The following is a 14967-nucleotide window of genomic DNA, read 5'->3' on the forward strand; positions in this document are numbered from 1 at the left end:
TAATATGTGCACAGGACTCTTATCATATACACGTATACAATTTACCTATGGCTATAATGAAACCATTTCGAGGAGGTCATTTGGTGTTTGAAAAAACCAAAATTAATTTTCCAAAAGAATATTTTTCTAATATGCCACGATTTTACTATATTACTAGCATAGCATTTAAAAAACAAAAATTGGCTCCAAATCACACTCTCCTGTGTGATATGATTGAATGGATGCTTCATTACTTCATTAACTACAGATGATGTAGGTCACCACTACGTTTTGTGGACCCCTTAGCCCTGCTTATTTGAAAAGTCAGGCATCCAATGTTTTCATCTTAGAGTTTAACTCTGAGCCTTGTTCTTATGAACAAACAACCAGAAATATTTGTCCTGACTTTATGTGCAGTTATTTCCACTATGTTTGAAAATATTCCCCATCTGTTCTCTAGTTCTGATTTATAATTTCATTACTGCTTTGAAAGATGATGACCATAGTGTCCTTGACAAAACAATTATTATAATAAAAATTGCTGCTGAAATTTACATTTTCATATCTTTTTCATAGCTAGAACTTGTTCACACAAAATTTCTCTCTCAGAGTTACATATAGGTTCTAATTAGAGCTCTAGTTAAAACTATGTTTGCTAAGTAGGCTTTATAAACACTAACACTCCATTGCTGAGAAGGGGTCCTATAGCCATCAACTGCCCTTTCAGATCACAAAATAGTATGAAATGCAAAAGATGTTAGATTCTTTTTGCTTTGCCAGATCCCTTTTGTTTGAATGTTTGCAATTTCCCTAATGAGAAATAACTTTAAAAGGCTGATTTTGCCTGTTCTTGTATCCATTCATCTGGAATATGCCAAAGGAAGTGAAGTCATTCAATGCTATGGTGTTCCTCCTGATTGGATTTCAGTTATGATGGACCACATTCAAATATGAGCAAGGAAACAAACATAGGATGTGTAATTACATGCAAGTACATGGAAAATTATATTAAAAGCCCTGACTTTTCTACGGTTTTCTTTCCTCCTTCCATCTGTGTACAAAAGAACTACCAACCTGATGTACACCAATTTATAGTAATTTCACAAGGTTTACTACACTTTATTGGGCACTTAGTGTCAACCAGGTACCATTTGGGGTCTGTATTATGTCAGTTAGTTCTCAAAATAACATTATGGAATGGATATTATCCCTACTTGACAGATGGTGCCAGTGAAATTTAGAAAGGTTAAATAACTTTCCCCAGGCACATACCTAAAACATGGTGTTACTTGGATTTGAACTGAGACCTATTTGACTCTGAAACCCGTGATCTTACCCACTCTTCTGTCTCAGTCATATTTCATATCTTTCTGTCAGCGAGTTGCATAATAAAAAAAACTTTTCTGCAGTTCTCAGACTTTCTAAAAAGATCAACAAGTCCTCCTGTAAACTCTAATTCTTGGTATAATAAATTCTTGGTATAATAAGGCTAGAAAAAAAAGCTAGCACCAGCAACTAAAGAAAGATACAATCTCAAATAATATAATTTAGAACTTAAAAACACTGCAGTGAGAAAATGGTATGATTGTTCTAATTCTGGAAGCCATGGAAAGAGATCCATAGTTGAAGGTCACTCACTGACAGGTGACCTCCTTATACCTGTCTGGCAGCCTATCAGTCATCCACACTAACCACATATGTGCCTGAAGCCAAAGGTTTTCATTTAAAGATTTCCATAAACAAATTATTACATTTCTAGGGAAAAATAATTCTAGGCTAATTTTAAAATTAACAATATGAATTGCTCAACTTTTCCATTTTCTTCTAAAATGAAAACTTGGAATATGATAGACTCCACGGATGTGCTCCATACAGTAACCATTTTAAGTATATATAATACATCTAAGAACATAGACTGTTTTTCTTTTTCATCTGTGTTTATTCATTCCAAGAAAATCTCTTAAGGACTGACTGAGTTTGGTGACTACCTTTAATACATCAACTGCATAACTGGCGTGGGGCCATCTCCCTTTGTACTCCACAGGCATAGAAACAGTGTACGGGGTGTTTCCCCATGAGATTTTTTTCAGAGTTTAAGCCACCAAACAGGCATAAAGCTACTCTAAATTCCTAACTTTACAGGTACACAGTAGTGCATTTAAACATTAAGGAGAACTTTCTATTCATTCCAGAGCCATTTAATCCTGTCCAGAAGGATGAGTCCATTTTTAGACCCTCCTTTGATTCTATACATTAGAAGGAAGGAGAAGTGACTGCTGAGAAATGAAAAAGAAGAGAAGAAGAAATAGAGACCTATGATCATGGCCCCCAAAAATCAAGAGCAAGTTATTTAGGTTTCTCAAGATCCACCATCCTAAATTAAAGAAGGCAGAAGAGATAAGAGCTGGAAAATGAATACTTTTTACAATAACATTCAGGAAGTCAGCAAAGTGAGCTTTAATTTCAGATTTTTAAAAATGAAAGACATCTCAGAGAATATATGGTCCAAATGTATTTTTGCCTCCAATGGAAATGTAAAGTAAAATGCCCCAAACTCATTTAAGAGTCTAAAGACCATTTTATATGCCAGCTTGAGAAGTCTTTAGAATTGAAACACTCACAGGGTCAGTAGTCTTACTGAACAGTATTTTCTTTTGTCCCCTATTGTCTTTAGGTACTCCTTGAATTAATACTCAGGAGTTATTTGAATGCCATTGCTTCAAAACACTGAAAGTGTTTTAACAGAGTGGGGGATAAATCCCACAGCCTACATATGTCAAACACAATCTACCAGCAAATTAAATTCAAGTATGAATGATAATTCATGAGTAACTTGAGGAAAATGGTAACTGGAGTATCATTTTGGAACAAAAGCAACAAGTCAAATCTCACTTGGTTTAATGGTACATGAAAGATTTGGGCACAAGCTGATAGTTGCTTACATTTAACATTTTCATCACTGAATATTCCTATGCCTTAAAATGATGAAGACTTCAGAGTCTTCCTTCCTGAAAAATCCTTAATATGGGACAAGGAATAATAAGTCTAGGATTTCTTAACTGCTTCCTTGCTCAAGGAAGAGGGAGAGAATAAATAACCACTTAAGATGAGATCTGTCCTTGCTGCATTTTATCATAGAGCAAGTTTTTCAGACATTAGAGGATAAATTATAAAAGTATAAAAGTAAATGTCATAATTACAAAGATATATGTATGTATACCATGTGTCAAATGAAAGTATAGATATTCAATTTTGTTGACTCCTCACAACTTTCTCTTTTTTTTTATTTTTTCCTTTTTCTCCCCAAAGCCCCCCGGTACATAGTTGTGTATTCTTCGTTGTGGGTTCTTCTAGTTGTGGCATGTGGGACACTGCCTCAGCATGGTCTGATGAGCAGTGCCATGTCCGCGCCCAGGATTCGAACTGACGAAACACTGGGCCGCCTGCAGCGGAGCGCGCGAACTTAACCACTCGGCCACGGGGCCAGCCCCCCTCACAACTTTCTCTTACAGTGGATGCAGCATATATTTTTCAAAATTTTTATCAGCATTTTCAAACTTAAATGTACAATACAATGAACATTGAACACTCATCATCCAGATTCAAAAATTATTAACATTCTGCTATATTTGCAGGCAGCACCTTAACACTATTTTTAAAAACAGATGACTGGTCACATCCTCACCCACTACTGGGATCTCACATTGCACCATTTGCATATTCCCAGTGATAGGAACCTCATTACTTCCTAATATATTAAAATGTCCAACGACGACAACGTTTTTTTCCTTACACTGAGCTAAAATCTGCCTTCCTTGAATTTCTACCCATTTATTCTAGTTCTGCCCTTTGGAAAGTCATGGTCAAGATCTTTTTCTTCTTCCCTAAGCAGCCCTTCAAAACCCTAAAGTCCACTCCCATAGCAGACTATCCTCAGATACAAATCTCATCCATATTTTCTGCTCTTGTAAATTGAGCTCAATGGGGAAAAAGGTAAGGATGATGTAAGGAGAGAAGGAGGGACTGTACGCCTTCTTATGGGCTGGCATTTTTTCCCACAAGTTTTGATTTGTAATATTTTAATTTTCATTCAGTTTAAAGTAGTCTCAAATTTCAATTTTGTTATCTTCTTTAAACCATGAGTTGTTTTTGAAGTGTACACCTTTTCCAAAAGAAGGGGATTTCTAGTTTTGTTGTCATCATTGTTGTTTCTATCTTATTTGCATTGTAGTTAGAGAAAATAATCTGTATATTGCAATTTTTGAAGCTTATTTAGACTTGCCTTAAGGCCAGCATAAACTAATTTTCTTTTAATATTCCCTTATTACTTGAAAAGGTTATGTATTTTGTACAGTGTTATCAATTAGATCAAAGTTTTTAATCATGTTATTTATATTTTCTATTCATTTCTGAAAATGTATGCTTATTCTTTTAGTTACTGGGAGAGGTATGTTAAAATCTCTTACTGTAATTATGTTTATTCATTTTTCCCTTTAGTTTTATCCATTTTTGCATTATCTGTATTGAAGCTAAGTGATTAAATTCAGTTAAATTTAGAATTTCTACATTTTTCTGATGAACTAAAACTTTTATCAGTACATAGTATACTTCTTATTCTCTAGTACTCTTTTTTCCCTTAGAGTCAACTTTGTCTGATATTAATATTGAAAAGCCAACTTTCTTTTGGTTAGTGTTTGCATCGTTATTTTTTCCATCTTTTTTCTTCAATGTATCTGTGTTCCTATATTTAAATTGTTTTTCTTGAAACAGCAGATTCCGGTTTTGTTTTTTTAATCAATCTGAATTTTTGGTTTTCAATAAGAGCATTTAATCCACTTACATTTAATGTAACTATTGATATGTTTAGGTTTAAACTACCATTTTACTATTTGCCTCTATTTTTTCAGCACATTTTAGTTTCCCTTTCTTTCCTTTCTTGCCTTCTCTCTAAAATGATGAACTATTTTGTATTATTTCATCTCCTGTATTAACTTTGTAGTTTTATACTCTTTTACTATTCTTTGATTGTTTTTCTCTAGGGATTACTTTAACATGCATCCTTGACTTATCAAAGTCTAAAATAAATTAATATTTGTACCTCTTCCCAGACTATGCAAGGACCTTAAAATACTTAAACTCCATTTACTTTGCTGCCAACCTATGTGCTATCATTCTCATGTGTTTTAATTCTAAATATTTTATAAATCCCCAAAGACCTTACTATTATTGTTTTATACAGTCAGTATTTATTTAGATTTACCCACATATTTATCCTTTCATTGCTTTTCATTGTGCTGGAATTTTGAATCAAAAAGAGAAAAGAAAAAGGAATTTAGTGCAAATTTGGTGAGTCAGCCCGCCCCCCCACCCCCCCCAATCCTACCTCTCTGCTCCATTTGGAATTCAGAAAAACATAAGGGCCCTGAGGCATATGGGGAAACATTGTACAGAAACATCATAAGTAAAATGTAATGAAATGGTTAGGAAAATACACACAAGAAGGTAACATGCTCTGAAGGCAAGAGGCACAAAGGTATACTTTATTTAAAAGCCTTAAGCAGTTGATGATTTGGGGAAGTATTGCCAAATTACACTCAGCAAATTTAGTAGTAAGCCTCAATATAGTGGGCACGAAAGCTGTTTACTATTGAATGAACAACAAGTATAATGAGAGTGGTCTCATACAATTATGAGGTCACCAAGCCATGCTTGTTATAATTGGCATTGCCATAGCCAGGGGCTTATGCGACTTCAAGTGAAGATTGGCCTAAAGGAATAAGCCAGGAATGTGTGTGCTTTGGGCTATGGAGACTGACTAATCTGGCTGTGAGGACTCAGGGAGGGGGGCCAGGAATCAAATCACAGTGCTCAGGCAGGGCAGCGTGGACTGAGTTGAATGTAGTTAGTCTCCATTTAGTTCCTCACTCTCCAAGGATTTAATCTGGTGTTGGGGATGGGAGGTAGGTGGGAGGGGCAAGGTGAAGCTCTAGGGCACTAGGCAAACACAACTGATACACTACTGCAAAGGCATCCCCTAAGATGGGATCATAATTCCTCAAAAAGCCATCCAGCATGAGGCAGGTCCCCAGCTTGTACGGGATGGGCTTGAACTTTCACACGGAGGGTCTTTAATTCCTGGTACTGAGCTACCCTAGAGCAAAGACTGATGGTGCTGCTTGTTTCAAAATAAAGTTTTACCTCCACAAGGTTGTAGATTGATGATTGGGTGTAATATAATTCCAAATACCAGGGTCATCTTTTCTCAATTTTTTAATGGATAGTTAAGTTTAAGAAGAAAAAAAGGGAGGTTAGCTGGGTATGACATATTCACAGAGATGTTGAAGAACACCCTTGACAATTAACAATCATTTATCAGTAGATAATGTTTTTTCTTAAGATTCTAAAAGCAATAACCCTCATTTTGCCAGTGTGCAAAAAAGGGCTGAAAATGAGAATTAGGGCCTTTGTTTCTTTTCTTGTCCTGTTTTAGCCTATGACCGACCTGTTCATTTGGTTTGTGTATAGTACAGATGAGTCAGGAGTTGATTGTTCACATGCACCAGTTGGTTTTTCTCCCCCATGTTCATGAACTATATGTCTAACCTAATCCAATCATCTTGCAAATGAACACCACTAGCCACAGAGGAGACTGGGTGAGAGAGGATTGATTTGCAGTGTAAATCCATCATCATTGCTGGAAAATCAACTCTAAGTACATGTAGCATGGTTTTTCCATATGGAAACAGCATGTTTCAAAGTTCTAATAGAACACAGTGCAATGCCAAAGACACTTGATTCTCCACTTCTCCACTCCTAAAAGAAAGAAATGAACTATCAGGGAGGCTAATATTTGTTGATTTTGGTGTTATTTTTGTTTATCATTTAAAGCACACCAAATTATTAACAATCTGTTTTGCCAGAACAGATAAGAATCTAGAACTATAAATCTACTGCTGGCCATCGATGAAGACAGTTCTCTTTTGTTACTTAATATCAGTATTTATTTTCTTCACTAGAACTGCTTAGCTTGGGTGAATTCTAGCTGATAATTTCAGAAGGGTGAAAAGCTAACTAGAACTGGGCGTTTAGCCCAGATAAATCTGATTCCAGTACTATGAAAGAAGCAGCAAGGGAAATAGAAAGTCTTTGACAAAAATTGTTGATAATTGGCTAAGGACTAGGGAGGGAAACAGAAGACTTGGAGAGCTATGAATGTTATTCTAATGTAGAAGAAAGACATAAGGGAGGAATCAAGGCGCTACAGATTAACAACACTCTCTTTAATTCTAAGAAAAATTAAATATATATATACAACTACAGTAAAACTTCTGTTATCCAGAACTCTTAGGAAATAAGTCTTTCTGGAGACCTAAATTGCAGAGGCAAAATGGAAATCTTGGGTTTGAATCTCTGTTCTGTGTGACCTTGGGCAGGTCACCTCACCAATCTACATTTCAATGACATCCTCCTGCCTCATGCATAAATTATGGATGATGCGACCACTTATTCCACAGGGCATGATTAGGATTAAATCAGAAGCTTGTAGATCTGATTTTCTAATCCAATAGGAGAAGTATAAATATTGCAAAGCATTTACCTTTTTTTACACCAATGAATTTTAGAATTTTAACAAATTTCTATATGAAGTTATATAAACTTAACTTATATAGAAAGTTACACACTTTCTTCTTAATCAGATTTCAATCAACATAATTTAATGTCATGATTACTCAGATTATCATTATCAATAGCCATTAATGGATGCAGCAGTAGTAAGACAGCAACGCCCTCAGCTCTTGCTGAAATAATTCCTACCTTCCAGGATTATATTGAAAAGTAGGATGAATATCCAAAATAACTGTAAGATCTTCATCCAGTGAGTCCCTTTTATTTAAAGCTTCATAAAATAAGGAGAAAAATTACTTTGCTGGAAACTAATTTATTGGCCTTCACTAGAAGGCACTAGGACCAATCATTCTGAGCAGATGGGTATCTATCCAAATCGTTAAGAATGTGAAGGGAAAAAAAGCAAGAACAAAAGAAAAGGAAAGCAAGAGACCAGGAGTAAAGCAGCTCCTCCTTACAGCAAACACAAATGCTTGACCTTTTTTTCCCCCTACTTTACTCCATTTATGAGATTAAATCAGTATAGTTGGGGAAGATACAAATAAGTCTTAAATCCACATAGCAGCAACTTGAATTTAACCACTGCCTTTTCTTTAATCACAGGATTTCAGAGGACAGCACCATCAAATAATATTTACAAGGCATACACAGTGTCCCACACAGAACTAGTAAAGATGTTGTTATTTTATTCTAAGGGTTTTGCGATCTGGAAACAAAAAGATATATTTTGATGTTTCTGAACACTTTTTTAAATCTGTGCATTATCATTAAAGATAGACAGTCTGTTTTACAGATGGAGAAACAGAGAGAAAAAGAATTGATACCATGGCTCTGACAGAGGTCACATAGGCTGTGACAGAATCAAAATAATTTGAATCCTCTTCCCCCTATTTCAGTGCATTCGTATTACTGGTCGATGGTGGCTTATTCCAAAGTAGTTCTGATTATTCCTTAAACCTAAAGCAGCACAAATTAGAAAAGTCTAAGTGATAATCGACAGCATTTAAGGTACAGAAAGTTTTTGCTCATGAAAATACACTGAAGTGACTCCATGTCGTGGTAAGTTATCAAATTATGGAAAGAACATTGCAGAGATTAAAATGTTGCATAAGAGAGAGAAAGCAGCATGAGTCAGGGGTTTGGGAAATATGAGTCAGACTGAAGGGAAGGAGCCAAAAACATAGCGAATGAGGGCCTAAGCAGGGACTTAATGGACACCACAAAGATGTGGACACAGTTGCCTCCATTAACTTTGAGAGAAAAACCAAATATGCAGTTCCATAGACTGGGGGTCAGTGTGATAAAGAGGCTAGGAGTGAGAGCTGAGCGAAGATCAGACTGGATTATTTAAAGCAATGATGGTGCCAAAATCAGCAAGAGAGGGACCTACAATAGTATAAATCACTAGGAGGGAGAATGTGGGCACATTTTTGAAAAATGAGGGAATCACCAAATATTGCCATTAGCTATTCTTAACTCCTTAGAATGATGAAATATGAGTTGATTTACGTGTTGTGATATTTTAGGAAGCACATTCTATTATTTTGTTCTTTGGTAATGTTTACATTAGGCTATGTCTACATAGTTCAGAGCTGCTCCCTGTGGTGTTCAATCCAAACTTTAATCCCACCTTTAAGGCCCTGAATTTTGCTCATAACTTGAGCTACCATTTTATGAGCGCTTTCAACCAGGCACTGCACCAGGCTCCTCATACACATGAGGGAGGCCCCTCCATGCTGATTCCAGCTGTCTGCAATTCTCATGCAAACCACTTTTGTCTTATCATTGTTTCCTAATGTGACTTGTCTTCTGCCTAGAAATAGCCTCCTATTTCTTCCAATCCATGTACCTCACCTTCTTCAAAATTCAGTTCAAAATTCACCTCCTCAGGCAAACCTTCCTGGGCCTCCCACCTCTGATGCTGCCTTATTCCCCCTATCTTCTGAACTTCCCAATTCCATTGCTTTCTATCCATTTCCTTTTGCTGACGTCTTACTGGTTTTGCCATGTTTCTTACATCTTGCCTGTTACTCTGCCTTGTAAATGTTTAGTTCCGTGAGATAAAACACTGATCCTGCTTCCCTTAAACTCTAGGTATCAGTTCTCAGCAAACAATCATGATTCATTCATCTATTTATTGAACAAATATTTGTTGAAAACCTATCATGTTTCATATACTCTGCTAGGTGCTGGGAATATAGGAAGAAGTAAATCATAGACCCCATCCTCAAGGAGCTTGGGTCCAGGGCCCAGGGAGTGTGTTAACTGACTGCCTAGAGGACCTAGTGAGCGTAACTGTCACAGGTAACTTATAGACAGTTTAAAAACAAAACAAAAACTCCTCTCCCCAGAGTACTTTTTCCTAGATTCTCAGGAAAATCATGACTGACCTAAGTAATTTCCCTTATGAATAAAGCATTTCTTTGACCAGTACAGATATTCCCACCACAGAGGGCTTTCATAAACACACCTGGGAGAGCTAGGTCTTCTGGTGCATCTGCACAGGGATGGATATTCTGCTCTGAGTTTCTGACATAGTTGTATATTTTAGTGATTTTCTTATCACATTGAACTTGCTGATATTTAAGAGAAATATAAATGCATACAAGTAGAAAAAAACAAGCATACAAACGTTTAACAATGTATAACAATTCTTATATGACTTTCTATAGACATATGAATAAGTAATAATACTATCTCAAGGGGCTGACCCCATGTCACAGCAGTTAAGTTCACATGATCCACTTCGGTGGCCTGGGGTTCACTGGTTTGGATCCTGGGTGCGGACCTACACACTGCTTGTCAAGCCATGCTGCGGCATGCATCCTCATATAAAGTAGAGGAAGATGGGCACAGATGTTAGCTCAGGGCCAGTCTTCCTCAGCAAAAAAAAGAGGAGGATTGGTGGCAGATGTTAGCTCAGGGCTAATCTTCCTCAAAAAAAATAAATAAATAAATAAATAATAAAAATAAATGTAAAAAAAGGATCTCAAAGCACACTTTCAAAATAATAAAATTGTGTATTTAAATAAACTAATAAAATTGATGGTACAATTGAAGATAGTTCAAAGAAATTCAGTCTATCTATATATCCTTCAGCATTAGATAAGCTGCTAAGGGCAAAGGAGAGGATAAATATTCTAAACTCGAGTCAGAAAAGCCATAAATCAAAATATAGTCAGTTCATTTACTAGTAGATCCAGCTCAAGGCATACGATGAAGCATGCACTCAACTCCTTTGGAATAATTTCTTGAAAGAGGATTTCACGCAACTGTGTTTTATTGAATTTCAGGAGGTTTCCCATCAGAAAGAATTAAAAATAAGTGAGTCTAGGTAAGTAGAAGAAAGTGTATAAAGTAGAAGAAAGTGTATAAAAAACATCATTCTAGGTGAGGTGAGTCCTATTACAGTTTAGATTGTTTTTTGATAGAGAAATGGAAAGAATATAGCAGCAATGGAGGCAGTGGTATTTTATTTTTTGTTTATTTTTATTAAATTACTCTAACTCATCTAATATTTTAATTAAATAACCTTTCTCAAAAAGTAAATGTAGCTGGTTCTTAAGAAGGAGTAGATCCAGGTAGCATGGTTTTCATGTTTAGAATCTATTTAATGATATATTAATTTCACTGGAAATGTTAGCTTATTTTTCAAAGCGACTTAGAATTGAACGACAAGAAAGTAGGAAGGAAATTGTAGGACATCAGGAATGCAATGGGGTGGAGGCAGTTTGCAGAGAGATGTCTCGGGAAGAAAAGCCGCACTCACTGGTGAGGCCTCCCTTAGAAAATGCAGCAGCCAGCCTGCGCCCTTGATCTTCCGCCAGCATGTACTGAGGAAACTTGCCACATCTGAATCTCACATTGCCATATCTCTCAGGGCTGTTATCACCGCAAATGCTGGCAAATGTTCTTGACATAAAACAATAGGAATTCTGTTGTCATTTCTGCATTAGCGAGTCATAAAACTCTGAAAGAAACCCCAGTAGAAATGTTTTCATCAAGCGTATATGAGAAAATAATAAAAGACCAAAAAAAGAGCAGATAATTTTAAAGCAAGATGACTGCACCTTTTCATACTACCTAAAATGGACAGTTATAACTACTGATTTGAAAATATTAATAGATTTCAAAACAAAAAATAAAAAGCAATGACAAAAAAATTCACCACAACTTTAAAACCAGGTTCAAAGAATTATGTAATAGATGCTTTTATAGGTTATCATCCAATAAACAGCCATACGTCCCTAGAGTATTTTTCATCTTCCCTCCCTCTTTCTTTTGGAAAGAATGCCTCTTATCATTTCCACACACAGCTAATTGGAAGCCGATATCTGAGAACAACTTCCTACATTGTTACACTCGGTAGTGTAAGTGCAGCAATTCTTCTTGGGAATATAGAAAGATGAAAGGCAATACACCAGGAGCCGCTGCTCTCTGAGCTTCTTAAAGGGAAGGCAGGAACTGAATAAATTCTAATGGCTCATTTTTTCTATTGATTCTTGGCCCATTATATCTTCCAAAGCACCACTGTGGGTCTACCACAGTGATGATCAAAGGCCCTCTAAGCCTTCCTCAGTTTTATGCAAAATTTCTCATCTACGAATTACGAGTTTTATGATATTTTTGAACAAAGCTTAGTGTCTTCAGTTGTTGAAGAATGCCAGAATACATAATCCTTTCATCTGTGCTATTTAACTTCATAATATGCGAGATCTGAATGAATGCAAAGGTGGTGTAGATAGGGCAAAATTAAATTTCACTTATAAATTACTGTAATATGAATGCACACATACAGATTCACATCAGATTTTGATCCCAAATAAATTTGTTATAACAGGTTCATTAAATTATGACTGAGCATTTTTTGCTTTTCTAGAACTATAATCTACCTACTCCTTAAGGCACAGTTAGTAAATTATCCCCAGAAATGAAATGCTTTGGGAAAATATGTACTTTAAACTATACCAGATTCTCTCTCCTGGAGGATTATGATCAAATTGAATCCTTCGCATTTTGAAATTTGCAATGAAAGGTTTATACATTCATATTACACTAAAGTAATGCAAAAGTTTGCAAAAAAAAAAGGGAAAAAGAACAGCAATAAGGAATGCATAACATTAAAGTTTGATTTATACCCAGTTATTAGGCAGATTTTTAGAGATTTGCCAATAGAAATTATCTCAAATGTGACATACTGGGTGAAAAAGCAAATATCATACAATTTATTTACATTTTAAAACAAAACAATACTGTATATTCTAATGGGTGCATATCTGTATAACAGAAATATAAAAACATCTCACGGAAAGATTCGTCCCTCTGGGTTAGTGGAACGTGGTAAAGGGATGAGGATAGAGTAAGGCTTCAGCTATATCTCAGATGTTTCATTTCTTAACAAAATTAAATGATCTGAGGCAAGCATAGCAAAATATTAGCATTTGTTAAATCTGAGTGGTACACACTGGTATCTGTGAAATTACTTCCCCAAACTTGAAATAATTTATAATTTAAAACATTTTCAATATATCAATATTATAATGTTTTAAGAATAAAGTAAAAACTTAGTTTCTTTAAGAAAAGTATGACAGCAAAACAGAGGAAATAACATCTTCACAACCGACTCAAACTCCTTCTTTGCTGCATGTCTTTAACAGACATAGATGAGTGCACTGCAGGGACACACAACTGTAGAGCCGACCAAGTGTGCATCAACTTACGAGGTTCCTTTGCCTGTCAGTGCCCTCCGGGGTATCAGAAGCGAGGAGAGCAGTGTGTAGGTAAGTACAACAGTGCAGTAAGCAAAGTCCTATCTTGAGCATCTTAATTGTTTAAACCTCAGGCAATCAAAACAAAGCCATCACATTTATTTGAAGAATAATAGCTAACAACAGCTTATTCTTTCATTGACTACCAATCCATTTTCCACATTAATGAGAAAGAACTAACCTTAAATGTTGAGCATATTCTGGATATAAAGTGTTGGTTACATGTTAGACTAAGCAAAAGCAGAAATTTGGGGTATGAATGGGACCACAAAAGCAACCAAGAAAATAATTTTAAATTAGCTATTTGGGGGCCATAGCACTAAAACACCAATGAAATGGTCTTCATTCACTTGTTCATAGCATAGCATAGTTTATAGGGCAAATGGTGAGGTTCAAATCCCAGCTCCATCCCTAACTCACTTTGAGGCCTTGGGCAAGTTATTTAAATTCTCCGTCTCACTATGGAGATAATACTAGCCCCTACCTCAGGAGCTCTGTGTGGGAATGCTTAGAACAGTACCTGGTCTTGGGCTGAAGAGCTGTGTGCTATCATTAGGTAATGAGCTAATAGACTAGAATTTATGTTGCCAGCTGGTGCAGTGCTAGGACTGCAACCCTAAGTGCAGCATGTGCCTCTACTTGAGAGCTCTACTTGAGCTCCCTGAGGGCAGGGGCCAGGTCTGGTTTGTGTCACTGCTGTCTCCCCAGTCCCTGAAGAGTGCCTGCCAAATAGATGCTCTGTGTGTGTTTTTTTTTTTTTTTTTGAATAACTGAAAGAACATGGTATGGGGACGCTGACGGGCAAATAAGTAGTAATCTAAAGTGTTCTTGGCTCAATCATGATGCCCAGCACTAGGCATGAAATCCTCTAATTGACTCCTTCTGTCCACTGATTTACATAACACCTTATACCATAGATCAGTAAAAAGTCCTTGACATCAGGATGTCTACACTGAGCTCCTCATGGGCCCCAGGTCAGTTCTGCCTGACACAGGTCTGCGCCTAGATGCTGGGGTTAGTGCCCAGCCTCCAAGGAAGGCCAGGGGTTTGCAGTGACTGAAGCTGTGATTTAGGAGAAGATTGTGTGGAAAACTCCACAGGCACCAAAGTTTTGCCCCTGTATCAGTCAGGAAAGTAAATAATTGAGGGAATAAAAAGTCCAGAAAAAGAACTAACCCAACCTACTGTGGGAAGAATCAAAGAGAATGGAATATGTGGATAGAGCCTTTCAGATCTAATCATGTGGTTTCCCTGTTATTTCCCTCACCAATAGAACCAATTCTCAACAGAGCATATAAGGTCTTCCTTAATTTGATCTTTGCCCAGCTCTGTTGCATGAAGACCCCTCTCCCCATATAAAATTACACTCCAGCTTTATCCCACTAGTTATAGTTCTCCACATACATCACACCGTCATACTTTGGTGCTTCTATATGAGCTCTTTTGGCACCAGGAACATGCACTCCTAGCAAACTTCTATTCAACTTTCAAATCCCAGCTCAGGGGGCACTTCCTCTGGGAAGTCTTCCATGATTTACCCCAATATAATTAGTCACTCCCTCCTTCATCTCAGTACTTCTCAAACTTTGATGGA

General features: G+C 36.5%; 1 protein-coding gene and 1 long non-coding RNA gene across 14 annotated transcripts in view; one reads left to right on the forward strand and one right to left on the reverse strand.

The window, feature by feature from the left end:
* Positions 1 to 14967, reverse strand: part of LOC138917691 (uncharacterized) — a 389144-nt gene that overhangs the window by 186520 nt on the left and 187657 nt on the right. The window contains exon 4 of one of the 7 annotated variants that reach the window (XR_011426073.1): positions 11100 to 11575. The exons of the other annotated variants lie outside the window; for them this stretch is intronic. This is a non-coding gene — a long non-coding RNA (uncharacterized lncRNA). Of the gene's footprint in view, positions 1 to 11099; positions 11576 to 14967 lie in introns of those variants that run through there. 7 annotated transcript variants of the gene reach the window in all.
* Positions 1 to 14967, forward strand: part of EFEMP1 (EGF containing fibulin extracellular matrix protein 1) — a 59562-nt gene that overhangs the window by 27337 nt on the left and 17258 nt on the right. For 4 of the 7 annotated variants that reach the window (XM_001917597.5, XM_005599971.4, XM_023619660.2 and 1 more), the window contains exon 5: positions 13263 to 13385. The exons of the other annotated variants lie outside the window; for them this stretch is intronic. In XM_001917597.5, coding sequence (XP_001917632.2) covers positions 13263 to 13385 — 123 coding nt within the window. The remainder of the gene's footprint in view (positions 1 to 13262; positions 13386 to 14967) is intronic. 7 annotated transcript variants of the gene reach the window in all.

This window comes from Equus caballus, chromosome 15, assembly GCF_041296265.1.
Source record: "Equus caballus isolate H_3958 breed thoroughbred chromosome 15, TB-T2T, whole genome shotgun sequence".
Lineage (NCBI taxonomy): Eukaryota > Metazoa > Chordata > Mammalia > Perissodactyla > Equidae > Equus > Equus caballus.